This window comes from Nerophis ophidion, linkage group LG18, assembly GCF_033978795.1.
Source record: "Nerophis ophidion isolate RoL-2023_Sa linkage group LG18, RoL_Noph_v1.0, whole genome shotgun sequence".
Taxonomy (NCBI): Eukaryota; Metazoa; Chordata; class Actinopteri; order Syngnathiformes; family Syngnathidae; genus Nerophis; species Nerophis ophidion.
In genome coordinates, this window is record NC_084628.1 from 41447823 (window position 1) to 41460854 (window position 13032).

General features: G+C 41.9%; 1 protein-coding gene across 2 annotated transcripts in view; it reads right to left on the reverse strand.

The window, feature by feature from the left end:
• The window catches only part of wdr81 (WD repeat domain 81), a 45964-nt gene extending 33128 nt beyond the window's left edge, over nt 1–12836 (reverse strand). For both annotated transcript variants that reach the window (XM_061878125.1, XM_061878124.1), the window contains exons 1-2: nt 12434–12836; nt 8273–8713 (exon numbers count right to left, since the gene is read on the reverse strand). In XM_061878125.1, the coding sequence (XP_061734109.1) occupies nt 8273–8634 (362 nt within the window). In that variant the 5' untranslated portion in view covers nt 8635–8713; nt 12434–12836. The remainder of the gene's footprint in view (nt 1–8272; nt 8714–12433) is intronic.
• Between the last annotated feature and the right edge of the window lie 196 nt (nt 12837–13032).

The following is a 13032-nucleotide window of genomic DNA, read 5'->3' on the forward strand; positions in this document are numbered from 1 at the left end:
CTGCACATTTCCTATCCTCACAATAAAAGCCCTGCTTCATGCTGCCTGCGCTAACAAAATAAGAGTCTCGGAAAGCTGGCGTGCACAAGTGGTGTGCACGCCAGCTTTCTGAGGGATCGCTTGTGCACGCCAGTTTTCCGAGACTCTGTATTTAGTTAGCGCAGGCAGCATGAAGCAGGGCTTTTATTGTGAAGATAGGAAATGTGCAGTCGGCCTTTAGAGTTTTGACGGAAGGTACGGCGCGAGAGTCTGTTGAAATAAAAAGTGTTTCTCGCCTTCCTCTCGGTCATATTTTCATAATAATGATCTTGCAGCAGCCAGCGTCATCTCACAAGACCCTCCGGTACCGTGAATGTCATTTAAGTGACGTCTTGATGAAGATTGATGACCACTAATTTTTAGGTCTATTTTTTTTAAAAGCCTGGCTGGAAATCGACTGACACACCCCCCGCGGTCGACTGGTAGCTCGCGATCGACGTAATTGGCCCCCCTTGTTATAGACTGTATTTTTGTTGCTGCAGCAACAGATAGTTTATTCTGTCTTGACACTTTGTATTGATATTCTATTACATTCTTCCCTTAAATGATCATGTTTACAGCGATTGTTTTATATGTGTGTTTTATGTATGTGGCTTTGGATAAAAGCATCTGCCAAATACTTCAACATAAACATATATAAACACGTGAAAGTCTTTATATCAGCTAAAACCACCAAGTTGTTTCACTGGATTCAGAATAAAACCAAATTCTGTCTTACCCAACAATGTTAGTATTTGAATATTGTTACTTGAAGATTATTCCTGGTTACAATTATACTGTTGAGAAAGTATTGTCTTATACTTTGCCTAAAATGAGAATGCATCATAATCAGGGGCGGCAGGTGAATTTTGTTTTAGGTGAAAATTAAACGTTTGTAAAGCAAACCCCTGTAGGGGGGTCATCCTCCCCCAGAAGATTTCTTTGTGATTTTCACAAACAACTGAAGCATTCTGGTGCATTCTGACAAAATAATGAAGACAAAATAGAACATTCCATAGCTTTGCAGAGAACTATATACAATATGCACACTGAAAGAATAATGCAACCATAGGTTTGCAGGGAACTATAATAGTATAGTAATATTCTTTTCACTAAATACAACCAGTAGTACGTTAATGTTAAATCTTACTTGTGAAAAGTAATCCCCTGATTCCTATTTTCAACAGTCCGCTCATTTGAGCAGGAAAATGCTGAACACAATCTTTGTTTTCTACCTGTCAACTGTCAGTTTAGCATCTTTGTTTTCTACCTGTCAACTGTCAGTTTAGCATCTTTGTTTTCTACCTGTCAACTGTCAGTTTAGCATCCTTTTTTTCTGCCTGTCAAATGTCAGTTTAACATCTTTGTTTTCGACCCGTCAACTGTCAGTTTAGCATCTTTGTTTTCTACCCATCAACTGTCAGTTTAGCATCTTTGTTTTCTACCTGTCAACTGTCAGTTTAGCATCTTTGTTTTCTACCTGTCAACTGTCAGTTTAGCATCTTTGTTTTGTACCGGTCAACTGTCAGTTTAGCAACTTTGTTTTCTACCTGTCGACTGTCAGTTTAGGCTGCTCCCCGGCTCCTCATCACCACTTCAAGATGGCAGCCGAATTTCTCGCGTCAGAGCATCCAATGCTGCGTCTACTTACAAGATGTCTATTGTAACAACTCTTTGTGTTTTTTGATTTTTGCCATAATTGCCCAGTACTAAGACTAACACTAAACTACGAAGGTGCACCGTTTGATGGGTTGTCGGAGCATTACAGCTACCATAGTCAGACGTACTGGGCTTCAACGTACGGGTATTATGATGGTGGGTGTATAAGGATCCCAGAATGGCATCTAATAGGAGACATTATCTGCTATTTTGTTTCACAATATAATGCAAAAGCAACTTTTTTAATAGTCAATAAGCTCCTTTGTCCTCTGTCCTCTCGTTTTGGGGCATTCATCCTCCACTGTTGCCATTTCTAGTACAAAGTAGTGTTATGGCACAAATACTGATACCAATTATTTTGAACGATATTGAAATCACGATTAATAACACGATTATTTATTGATTTGAATACACAACCTTTTTCTTCTGTTTGTAAGTAAGAAAAACAATTTTTTTTATCATAAACAAAATATCAATGTATTCTAACCTCTGTAAGTATAAGGATATTACTCTTGATATTTCTAATGTTGATATTTCTATATCGATCCACCCACCTTTATTGACAAGCTCTATGGTGTCGTGTAGCATGTTTAGCTATTCCTCGTCCAACAGCAAAAATAATAATCACGATTATTTTAATCAATATTGAAATCATGATTATTGGTCACATTTATGTTATGTAAAAATTGTTTTTGTCCTTTCTATTTTAAACACACAGTATGCTGACTTGGCATTCATTTCATACCATCACAGATTCTGGGTTTTTTACTTTGCGCCAAGAACAATCCGGATGGTTCTTTTCCTATTTGTTTCCGGAGGACACGACGTCCACAGTTTCCAAAAAACAATTTGAAATGTGGAATGGTCAGACCACAGAACACTTTTCCACTTTGCATCAGTCCATCTTAGATGAGCTAAAGCCCAGCGAAGCCAGTGGCGTTTCTGGGTGTTGTTGACAAGTGGCTTTGGCTTTGCATAGTAGAGTTTTAACTTGCACTTACAGATGTAGCGACCAACTGTAGTTACTGACAGTGGTTTTCTAAAGTGTTCCTGAGCCCACGAGGGGATATCCTTTACACACTGATGCCGCTTTTTGATGCAATACCGCCTGAGGGATCGAAGGTCCGTAATATGGCTTACGTGCAGTGATTTCTCTAGGTTCTCTGAACCTTTTGATGATATTGTGGATGATATTCCTTGCAATAGCTTGTTGAGAAATCAATCAATGATTATTTATATAGCCCTAAATCACTAGTGTCTCAAAGGGCTGCACAAACCACAACAACATCCTCGGTAGAGCCCACATAAGGGCAAGTTGTTCTTAAACAATTTGCTCTGGCATTTGTTGACAAAGTGGTGACCCTCCCCCCGTCCTTTTTTGTGAATGAGTGAGCCTTTAATGGAAGCGGCTTTTATAGCCAATCATGGCACCCACCTGTTCCCAATTAGCCTGTTCACCTGTGGGATGTTCCAAATAAGTCTTGATGAGCATTTCTCAACGTTGTCACTCTTTTTTTTCCAGCTTTTTTAAAACATGTTGCAGGCATCAAATTCCAAATAAGCTAATATTTGCAACAAAATACGTTTTCCAGTAGGAACGTTAAATATCTTGTCTTTGCAATCTTTTCAATTGAATATAAGTTGAAAAGGATTTGCAAATCATTGGATTCTGTTTTTATTTACCATTTACACAATGTCACAACTTCACTGCTTTTGGCTTTTGTACATGCATAAAATAATATAGCATTACACATAACCTGTTAATCTAATTTATATGTAGTCTGGTTCAGCTGTAATGCTACATGTATTACTATAATTGTATTAATAAAAATGGTCACTCTACTGTTATTAGACATGTCGCTTCACTGCAAGAAATAAAATAGTAGTTATGAAAAAAGAAGAAGTTTCAAATAAATAGTAGGCGCAGGCCCCACCATTAAATGCAGTTTTTGAGAAATCATTCCGTATATTTTCGGAGGTTGGTAAAACAGGTGTCTTCAAAGAGGTTTGCACAGAGGAAGAGACACTTCCTCAAAGTTGCAGACACATTGCCATGAAACACAAACGTGAACCAGGGACTTCTTACTATTTAAAGGCTAGAGTATACAGATGAGTTTTAAGGTGAGACTTAAATGCTTCTTAAGACCTTCAGGAAGATCGAATTGAATTTGAGAGAGCCGGCATGGACTAAGAACAGACAAGTCATTGTTTTGCCTGTTCGCGAAAACAGACTGTGTTGGATCCATTATGGATTGAACTTTCACAGTATCATGTTAGACCCGCTCGACATCCATTGCTTTCCTCCTCTCCAAGGTTCTCATAGTCCCACTGGGTGTGAGTTTTCCTGCTTTCTCATAGTCCCACTGGGTGTGAGTTTTCCTTGCCCTTATGTGGGCCTACCGAGGATGTCGTAGTGGTTTGTGCAGCCCTTTGAGACACTAGTGATTTAGGGCTATATAAGTAAACATTGATTGATTGATGATTTAATTAGTCTGCTGACGTAAGCAGTCACATATTGTGTCATTTATCATTCATTATTTTGTCACAATTATAAAGGACAAGCTGTAAAAATGGATTATTAATCTACTTGTCCATTTACTGTTAATATCTGCTTATTTACTGTTTTAACATGTTCTATCTACACTTCTGTTCAAATGTAATAATCACTTATTCTTCTCTTCTTTGATACTTTACATTAGTTTTGGATGATACCACACATTTAGGTATTGATCTGATACCAAATAGTTACAGGATCATACATTGGTCATATTTAAGTCCTCATGTGTCCACTGACTTATTTCCTGAGTTTGTGAATATAATATGAATTTTTTTTTAAAAGAAAAAAGATTTTGTGACGATAAAAAAATATCTAGTAGTATCGACTCGATATGCTATTGTACTTGGTATCATTACAGTGAATGTCAGGTGTAGATCCACCCATGGCGTTTCTTTACATTGTGACGCCGGTGAGCTACGGTGTGTAGTGAAGCATGTTTAGCTATTACTCGTCCTGCAGTGATAATTATACTTTATGTGTCGCCATGGAGGCCAGGATTAGTGATTTAGAAGTAGCTAAACCACTGTGGATGGACATTAGCTGCTAGCTAACATGCCATGTCTTAAATCAGCTCTTCCTGAGAGTGTTTCAGTGTTAAAACTTCACCTTTATCTTTGGTTTTTACACAAAAATGCCTCCATTCTCCCTTTTCTGTCTACACACTGTGTCTGCTTGTAAGTACTCTGTGTGCGTGCGCTGCCCAACATGCTCCTCTGCTCGTTAATTCCATCCATCCATCTTTTACCACTTTTTTTGACCTGTCAATCAAAAATAGTTCCAAACCACAAAGCGGATGCCACACTACTTTGATAAATGACACTTCCCGATTATTTTAAAACTGCCACAAGAAGCTATATATTTATGCATCATAGCAAACATATGTTGTGACTAGAGATGTCCGATAGATGCTTTAAAATGTATTATCGGAAATCATCGGTATCGGTTTCAAAAAGTAAAATGAATGACTTTTTAAAACGCCGCTGTACGGTATCTGGTAAAACACGGACGTAGTGCAAAGTACATAGCAGTTGCATCTTCCAGTCAGCAGCCCCTCCCCTCTCCCCCACCCAACACAGGAGTTGAAAACTGCAGCATGAGATGTTTACTGGCGACGCCTGATGACCTCATCAAACCGCCGCGAGCGCAGCATAACAACAACAAGAGTGTGTTGCTGCCGGTGCTGTAGCTGTGGCTAACAAGCCAGCTCGCTCGGTGACTGACTAACAACACCATGTCTATGGTTTGGGATTATTTTAATTTGCAATGACTGCAAAAAGTTGGTTATGCGAGGAGGAACCAAGCCGTCTTCCTTTAATACGAGCAATTAGATCTCCCACCTCTTCAAGAATCATAAGGAAATACACGTTGATTACAAGTGGAAGATGGATAAAAAGGAAACACCGAAAGCAGCTTGCAGTGAGCGTAGGTGGCCCGTCTCAATGCAGCATTTCAGAAGCACTGACTGACTGCGAGGCCACTTCAAGCACTCACCACTAGCTTGCAGAACATTTGTGTTTCTCAAACAAATATGTTAGAGCAGGGCATATTGAGCCCAGTTTATAATTTCCTGTTATACAGTTTGCCAGACAGTCTAGTAAAGGAGGACTATGTTATTGTTTACTTTATGACTCCAGTATACTCTGGACTGAAGCTGTGTGCCGCCTTTGTTTTTGTAGCTGTTGTTTAGAGTCCATCCATCCATCCATTTTCTACCGCTTATTCCCTTTCGGGGTCGCGGGGGGCGCTGGCGCCTATCTCAGCTACAATCGGGCGGAAGAGTCATGTTTCAAAAAATAATAATAATGCACTTTGTGAAAGTCAAATTATAGTATTTCCCAGAGTTTTAGTGGGTATCAGGATTATCTCAGGGAGAGCATGTCCCAAATTCCAAGCTGCTGTTTCCATCCATCCATCTATCCATCATCTTCCGCTTATCCGAGGTCGGGTCGCGGGGGCAACAGCCTAAGCAGGGAAACCCAGACTTCCCTCTCCCCAGCCACTTCGTCTAGCTCTTCCCGGGGGATCCCGAAGCGTTCCCAGGCCAGCCGGGAGACATAGTCTTCCCAACGTGTACTCCTACCGGTTGGACGTGCCCTAAACACCTCCCTAGGGAGGCGTTCGGGTGGCATCCTGACCAGATGCCCAAACCAACTCATCTGGCTCCTCTCCATGTGGAGGAGCAGCGGCTTTACTTTGAGTTCCTCCCGGATGGCAGAGCTTCTCACCCTATCTCTAAGGGAGAGAAGGAAACTCATTTGGGCCGCTTGTACCCGTGATATTATCCTTTCGGTCATGACCCAAAGCTCATGACCATAGGTGAGGATGGGAACGTAGATCGACCGGTAAATTGAGAGCTTTGCCTTCCGGCTCAGCTCCTTCTTCACCACAACGGATCGATACAACGTCCGCATTACTGAAGACGCCGCACCGATCCGCCTGTCGATCTCACCATCCACTCTTCCCTCACTCGTGAACAAGACTCCTAGGTACTTGAACTCCTCCACTTGGGGCAGGGTCTCCTCCCCAACCCGGAGATGGCGTGTTTTCTGCTGTTTTCAGCCATGTTAAAAAAAAAACACGCACTTTGTGACTTCAATAATAAATATGGCAGTGCCATGTTGGCACTTTTTTCCATGACTTGGGTTGCGGTTGTTTTCTTATTTTGGAAAACCTTGTTACATTGTTTAATACGGATGTCCCGATCCGATATTGATATCGGAAATCGGTCCGATATTAGCCAAAAAGGTGAATCGGATTTTATCGGACTGAATCAAAAACTCCGATATAAGCGCTCCGATATAAGCTGTCCATTTGCCGCTGCAGCACTTCTACAATAGGTGACTGGTTTGATCACACTCCAACACAGTAGGTGGCGGCAATGCCCCTTAATTAATGTTGGTGGCGGCCGCGGAAGAAGAGCGTCTCTGATCCAGCATGCACAGCCCATGTGATCACAACAACGACAACGCGTGTGCTCAGCAAAGTGTAGTGATGTTGGTTGTGTGGAAGTATTTTAACTCACAGCATGCCGAAATGCTTATCTTCTCCCAAAAAAATCTCCACATTATGCTCGGACTGCAGAAAGTGGAGAAGGAGGAGGAGGAGTAGTAAGGGTAGTCAGCACTGACTGATTATTATTTGTTTTATGCTCTTGTTATTAGAGTGATATGTTTATTGTGTTTACACTATTCTTCAGTGAAGACTAAGAGTAATTACTACATTGTTTTGGGCATAGTCAGTCAGTGAAACTGGAGCTGTGAACTCTTAATTTAGAGCAGTTGGACAGTGGACAATATTGTGTTGTTTTTGTGGTTTTTGTCCCTGCCCACAGTTGTTTCCAACATATGCTGACAGTAAAAAAATAACTGAAGTGAACTTGAATTGTTTGCACTTTAAAATGTTTTTTTTTTTTTTTATTGGATTTATTTAGGTTATTTTTCTGGGTCTTCTAATTTATTTTTAATTTATTCTTTTCAATTGTATAATTATGTTGGTATTAGTGGTTATTTTGCACTTTAAATATAACATTTTGTTTTTATTGGATTTGTTGAGGTAATACTCTTATGTTGAAGGTTAAAATTTATGTAACCAATTGGTTAATAATAAATGGGTCGGGTTTTTCCTATACCTACTCTTGCTGACTATTGTTTTCTGTTTTAACACTACAACATCAGTAACAGTAACATCACTTTATCAAGCCTTTTCTAACATTCTACAAAACAAAATAAGGAATAAATATATGTATGATTCGTGCCTATATCGTATCGCATTGATATCGATATCGGCAAATACTCAAGGCTACAATATCGGTATCGTATCGGAAGTGAAAAAGTTGTATCGGGACATCCCTATTGTTTAATGCATCCAGCGGGGCATCACAACAAAATTAGGCCTCACAATGAGTTAATAACTCCACGACTGCATATATCGGCATCGGTTGATATCGGATTCGGTAATTAAGAGTTGGACAATATCGGATATCGGCAAAAGAGCCACTATCGGACATCTCTAGTTGTGACATTTCAGAGTGTTTAATACCTGACATTGTGCTGTGACACCTGCTGCATGGTGTTCACGTAGGAGTCCTTTGTCGTGGAGTCATTTGGTTGAAGACACGGGTCTCTGACCAGGCTGTAGCCCAGCTTGCTTTTTCTCAAACCCTGTATGCAGACTCGTGTCCAGCCAGGGGGCGGCTTGGCCTGTGAACACTGAAGATATGTGCCAATTTCCGCCTCGCTGATGCTGTCCACACAGGCAAGACGCGTGAGCTTCCTCTCTCTCAGGGCCGTCAGCCAGCGGGCGGGCACAAGGGCGACAAGTTCACGGGGTCGAGGCCCGGAGCCCAGCTGCCTTCGGTCGATCCCAAAGTCTTTTTCCACTTGGCCGAGCAGCCAATCCATGGTGAGCCTCTGCAGGAATACAACTTGCTCATGGACTTTCACACATAGAGGGGAGATGTATTTCTTTCTCACACATGTCCTGAAAGGAGAATAAAAATCACATGACAGGATGCTTTGGCAATAAGAGAGTCATCCAAGCACATGACTGCGTGACATACTAGAGACTGAGCTCCCATGATTACAGCACCGTAAAAACATGACAGACCAACAGTTCAGTCAATAACGTCGATTAAATAATGTTACCAACTATACAATCACCTTAATGAAGTTTTAATGTATTGTCTCCCTATCAATCTGCCTTTCCTTCTGGCTTTTCAACAACTCTAGCCTTAGTTTAATTTACAAATTATGTATTTTCCTCTTTTAAACAAAATAAATGTACGGATGCTATTTTCTAAGGCCTCTCAAAGGCTTTTGATCGAGTTGCCTACTCCGTTCTCCTTGACAAACTTCAATCGCTAGGCCTTAGCGTGTTTACTTGTGTATGCTCTCCTCTGGTTCAGTGTTTCCCGCAGCTCTTTGTCGTTAAGGCGGGCGACTTAACAACACAAAGAGCCACCGCCTAAACTAAAGTCTTAAAAAAAAAAAGATATATTTTTTAAATAATTATTATAAGTTTTTTGTCCTGTCCAGCTTCTCAGGCAAATCATAACGTTGATGTAGACGCCCATATCGGCTGTTTAGGTTTGCTCATTTTGCGGTGTGTGCATGTGTGTGTTACAGACAGCAAAGCCCTGTCTGTCTGAGAGAAAGACAAGCATTATTGACCTACAGTTAACAACTAAGTTATTTCACTTTACCTGTTTCTGTGTTGAAGCAGCGAAAATAGGGCGTTATGTTAAATGAAGTGTTTGTGTCTCTGTCACCAACCATCAGGAGCAAGGACACAACAGACGTGACAAGGTTGGTAGAAGGTGGGGATTAAACCAGGAACCCTCAGGTTGCTGGCACGGCCACTCTACCAACCGCGCCACGCCGTCCCCATATGTTGAGCATCCGTTTTGTGTTTGGTTTTTACTCTACGGAAAAAATATCGAGATATATATATGTATCGTATATTGCCGTTAAGCACACGGAGTGGAAAACACAACCAAAAATAGGCTTCTTCACGCGACGAAGCCGGCCTACTTCACCACAGCCTGTCGCGATGAGATAGAGACATGAAGACAAATCACACTCTTCCTTACACCCACCCGGGGGGAAGCTGGAGACTATCTCGGCTGTATTCGGGTGGAAGGCGGGGTACAACTTGGACAAGTCGCCACCTCATCACATGGCCAACACAGATAGACAACATTCACACACTCGGGACCATATCCAATCCCCATGTGAATGTCTTTGGAGATGGGCGGGGCCTATCCCCAGGAGCATGTCTTTGGAGGTGGGAGGGGCCTATTCCCAGGTGCATGTCTTTGGAGGTGGGAGGGGCCTATCACCAGGTGCATGTCTTTGGAGGAGGGACGGGTCTATCCCCAGGTGCATGTCTTTGGAAGTGGGAGGGGCCTATCCCCAGGTGCATGTCTTTGGAGGTGGGAGAAAGCCAGAGTACCCGGAGGGAACCCACGCAGTCACGGGGGAGAACATGCAAACTCCACACAGGAAGATCCCGACTTTTTAGGACCTTCGTATTGTGAGGCACATGCACTAACCCCTGAACCACTGTGCTGCCTAGATAATAAACATTGGTATATTTGTGTGATTTATTCATGTGATACATGAATAAATATGGATAATAATATACCGATAAATAATAATGATAAATAATTATACAAACCCCGTTTCCATATAGGTTGGGAAATTGTGTTAGTTGTAAATATAAACGGAATACAATGATTTGCAGATCCTTTTCAACCCATAATCAGTTGAATATGCTACAAAGACAACATATTTGATGTTCAAACTCATAAAATTGATTTGTTTTAGCCAATAATAATTAACTTAGAATTTATTGGCTGCAACATGTGCCAAAGTAGTTGGGAAAGGGCATGTTCACCACTGCGTTACATCACCTTTTCTTTGAACAACACTCAATAAACGTTTGGGAACTGAGGAAACTAATTGTTGAAGCTTTGAAAGTGGAATTCTTTCCCATTCTTGTTTTATGTAGAGCTTCAGTCGTTCAACAGTCCGGGGTCTCCGCTGTCGTATTTTACGCTTCATAATGCGCCACACATTTTCCATGGGAGACAGGTCTGGACTGTGGGCGGGCCAGGAAAGTACCCGAACTCTTTTACTACGAAACCACGCTGTTGTAACAAGTGGCTTGGCATTGTCTTGCTGAAATAAGCAGGGGCGTCCATGATAACGTTGCTTGGATGACAACATATGTTGCTCCAAAACCTGTATGTACCTTTCAGCATTAACGGTGCCTTCACAGATGTGTAAGTTACCCATGCCTTGGGCACTAATGCACCCCCATACCATCACACATGCTGCCTAGAACACTTTCACCCAATCCGGATGGTTCTTTTCCCCTATGTTCTGGAGGACACCACGCCCAGAGATTCCAAATATAATTTGAAATGTGGACTCGTCAGACTACAGAACACTTTTCCACTTTGCATCAGTCCATCTCAGATGAGCTCGGGCCCAGCCAAGCCGGCGGCGTTTCAGGGTGTTGTTGATAAATGGCTTTTGCTTTGCATAGCAGAGTTTTAACTTGCACTTACAGATGTAGCGACCAACTGTAGTTACCGACAGTGGTTTTATGAAGTGTTCCTGAGCCCATGTGGTGATGTCCTTTACACACTGATGTCGGTTTTTGATGCAGTACCGCTTGAGGGATCAAAAGTCCGTAATATCATCGCTTACGTGCAGTGATTTCTCCAGATTCTCTGAACCTGTTGATGATTTTACGGACCGTAGATGGTAAAATCCCTAAATTCCTTGCAATAGCTCGTTGAGAAATGTTGTTCTAAAAATGTTCGACAATTTGCTTACTAATTGGTGACCCTCGCCCCATCCGTGTTTGATGAGTATTTCTCAACTTTATCAGTATTTATTGCCACATTTCCCAACTTCTTTGTCACGTGCTGCTAGCATTAAACTCTAAAGTTGATGATTTTTTGCAAAAAAAAAGAATGTTTATCAGTTTGAACATCAAATATGTTGTCTTTGTAGCATATTCAACTGAATATGGGTTGAAAAGGATTTGCAAATCATTGTATTCTGTTTATATTTACATCTAACACAATTTCCAAACTCATATTGAAACGGGCTTTGTAATAATAAATTAATAATATACCAATTATAATTATATGCATGTTGGAAATAAACTCAAGCCGTGCTTACGGGGAGCCTAAAAACACTTGGAGCTGTTAACAAGCACATGGGGCGGGATAGAGTGGGTTCCAGGTTCAATTCCCCGCCTCCACCATCCTAATCACTGCCGTTGTGTCCTTGGGCAAGACACTTTACCCATTCACACTGGTTTAAATGCAACTTAAATATTGGGTTTTACTATGTAAAGGCACTTTGAGTCACTAGAGAAAAAGCGCTATATAAATATAATTCACTTCACATGGGTAGACTATGTCTCCCGGCTGGCCTGGGAAGGCCTCGGGACCACCCGGGAGGAGCTGTACGAAGTGGCTGGGGTAGAGGGAAGTCCGGGCTTGCCTGCTTAGGCTGCTGCCCCCGCGACCCCACATCGGATAAGCGGAAGAAGATGGATGGACTTCATATGGACGTCTATTTTACGTCATTTAACTCAAATAACACACACGCGCTACTCCATTCTCTAAAATAGGTGATCTATTGCACGTATTAAGTGGACTTATTCCGGGGAAAACAAGCTCACCTCGGCCAACTTGCAGCACTTGACAGCTAGCAGGAAGGGTTAGCACGTCTGATGCTAACAGCAGGAGAGTCGCGCGGCTTTGCGTTGCGAGTTTGAAAGAATGTTTACTTCTGCCAAAATGGGGACTCGGGCGGAGAACATGTCCGCGTCATCTGCTGCGGCAGGAGAGCGACGGTGTTGACTGCGAGGAGTCTGGAGCCATGTTTGAGAAGCGGCACGTCACGTGACACAACACCAGCCTCCCCTCGTCATGTGACTCACGTGACCCAGAAGACGGGTTTTTTTAAAATTAATGTAAAGAAAATCAGTATATTTTAAGGCACTTGCTGTGTTGAATGTCTAATTGTAATACACGCAGACGCGGCGTGTTGGCGTGCTCTTAATAATCACATTCTAGCTGCCGGCATGGCGACATTCAACTCTTCAACGGGGCTACCGCGCATGCTCATCATTACCGTTGCATGCTGGGTAATGTAGTTCTAGTATTCACTAGCTCAGGGGTCACCAACGTAAGAACCAGATGAGTCGCCCGCTGGTTTGTTCTAAAAATAGCTCAAATGGCAGCTTTGCTGGACATTTTTAATTCTAAGAGAGACAAA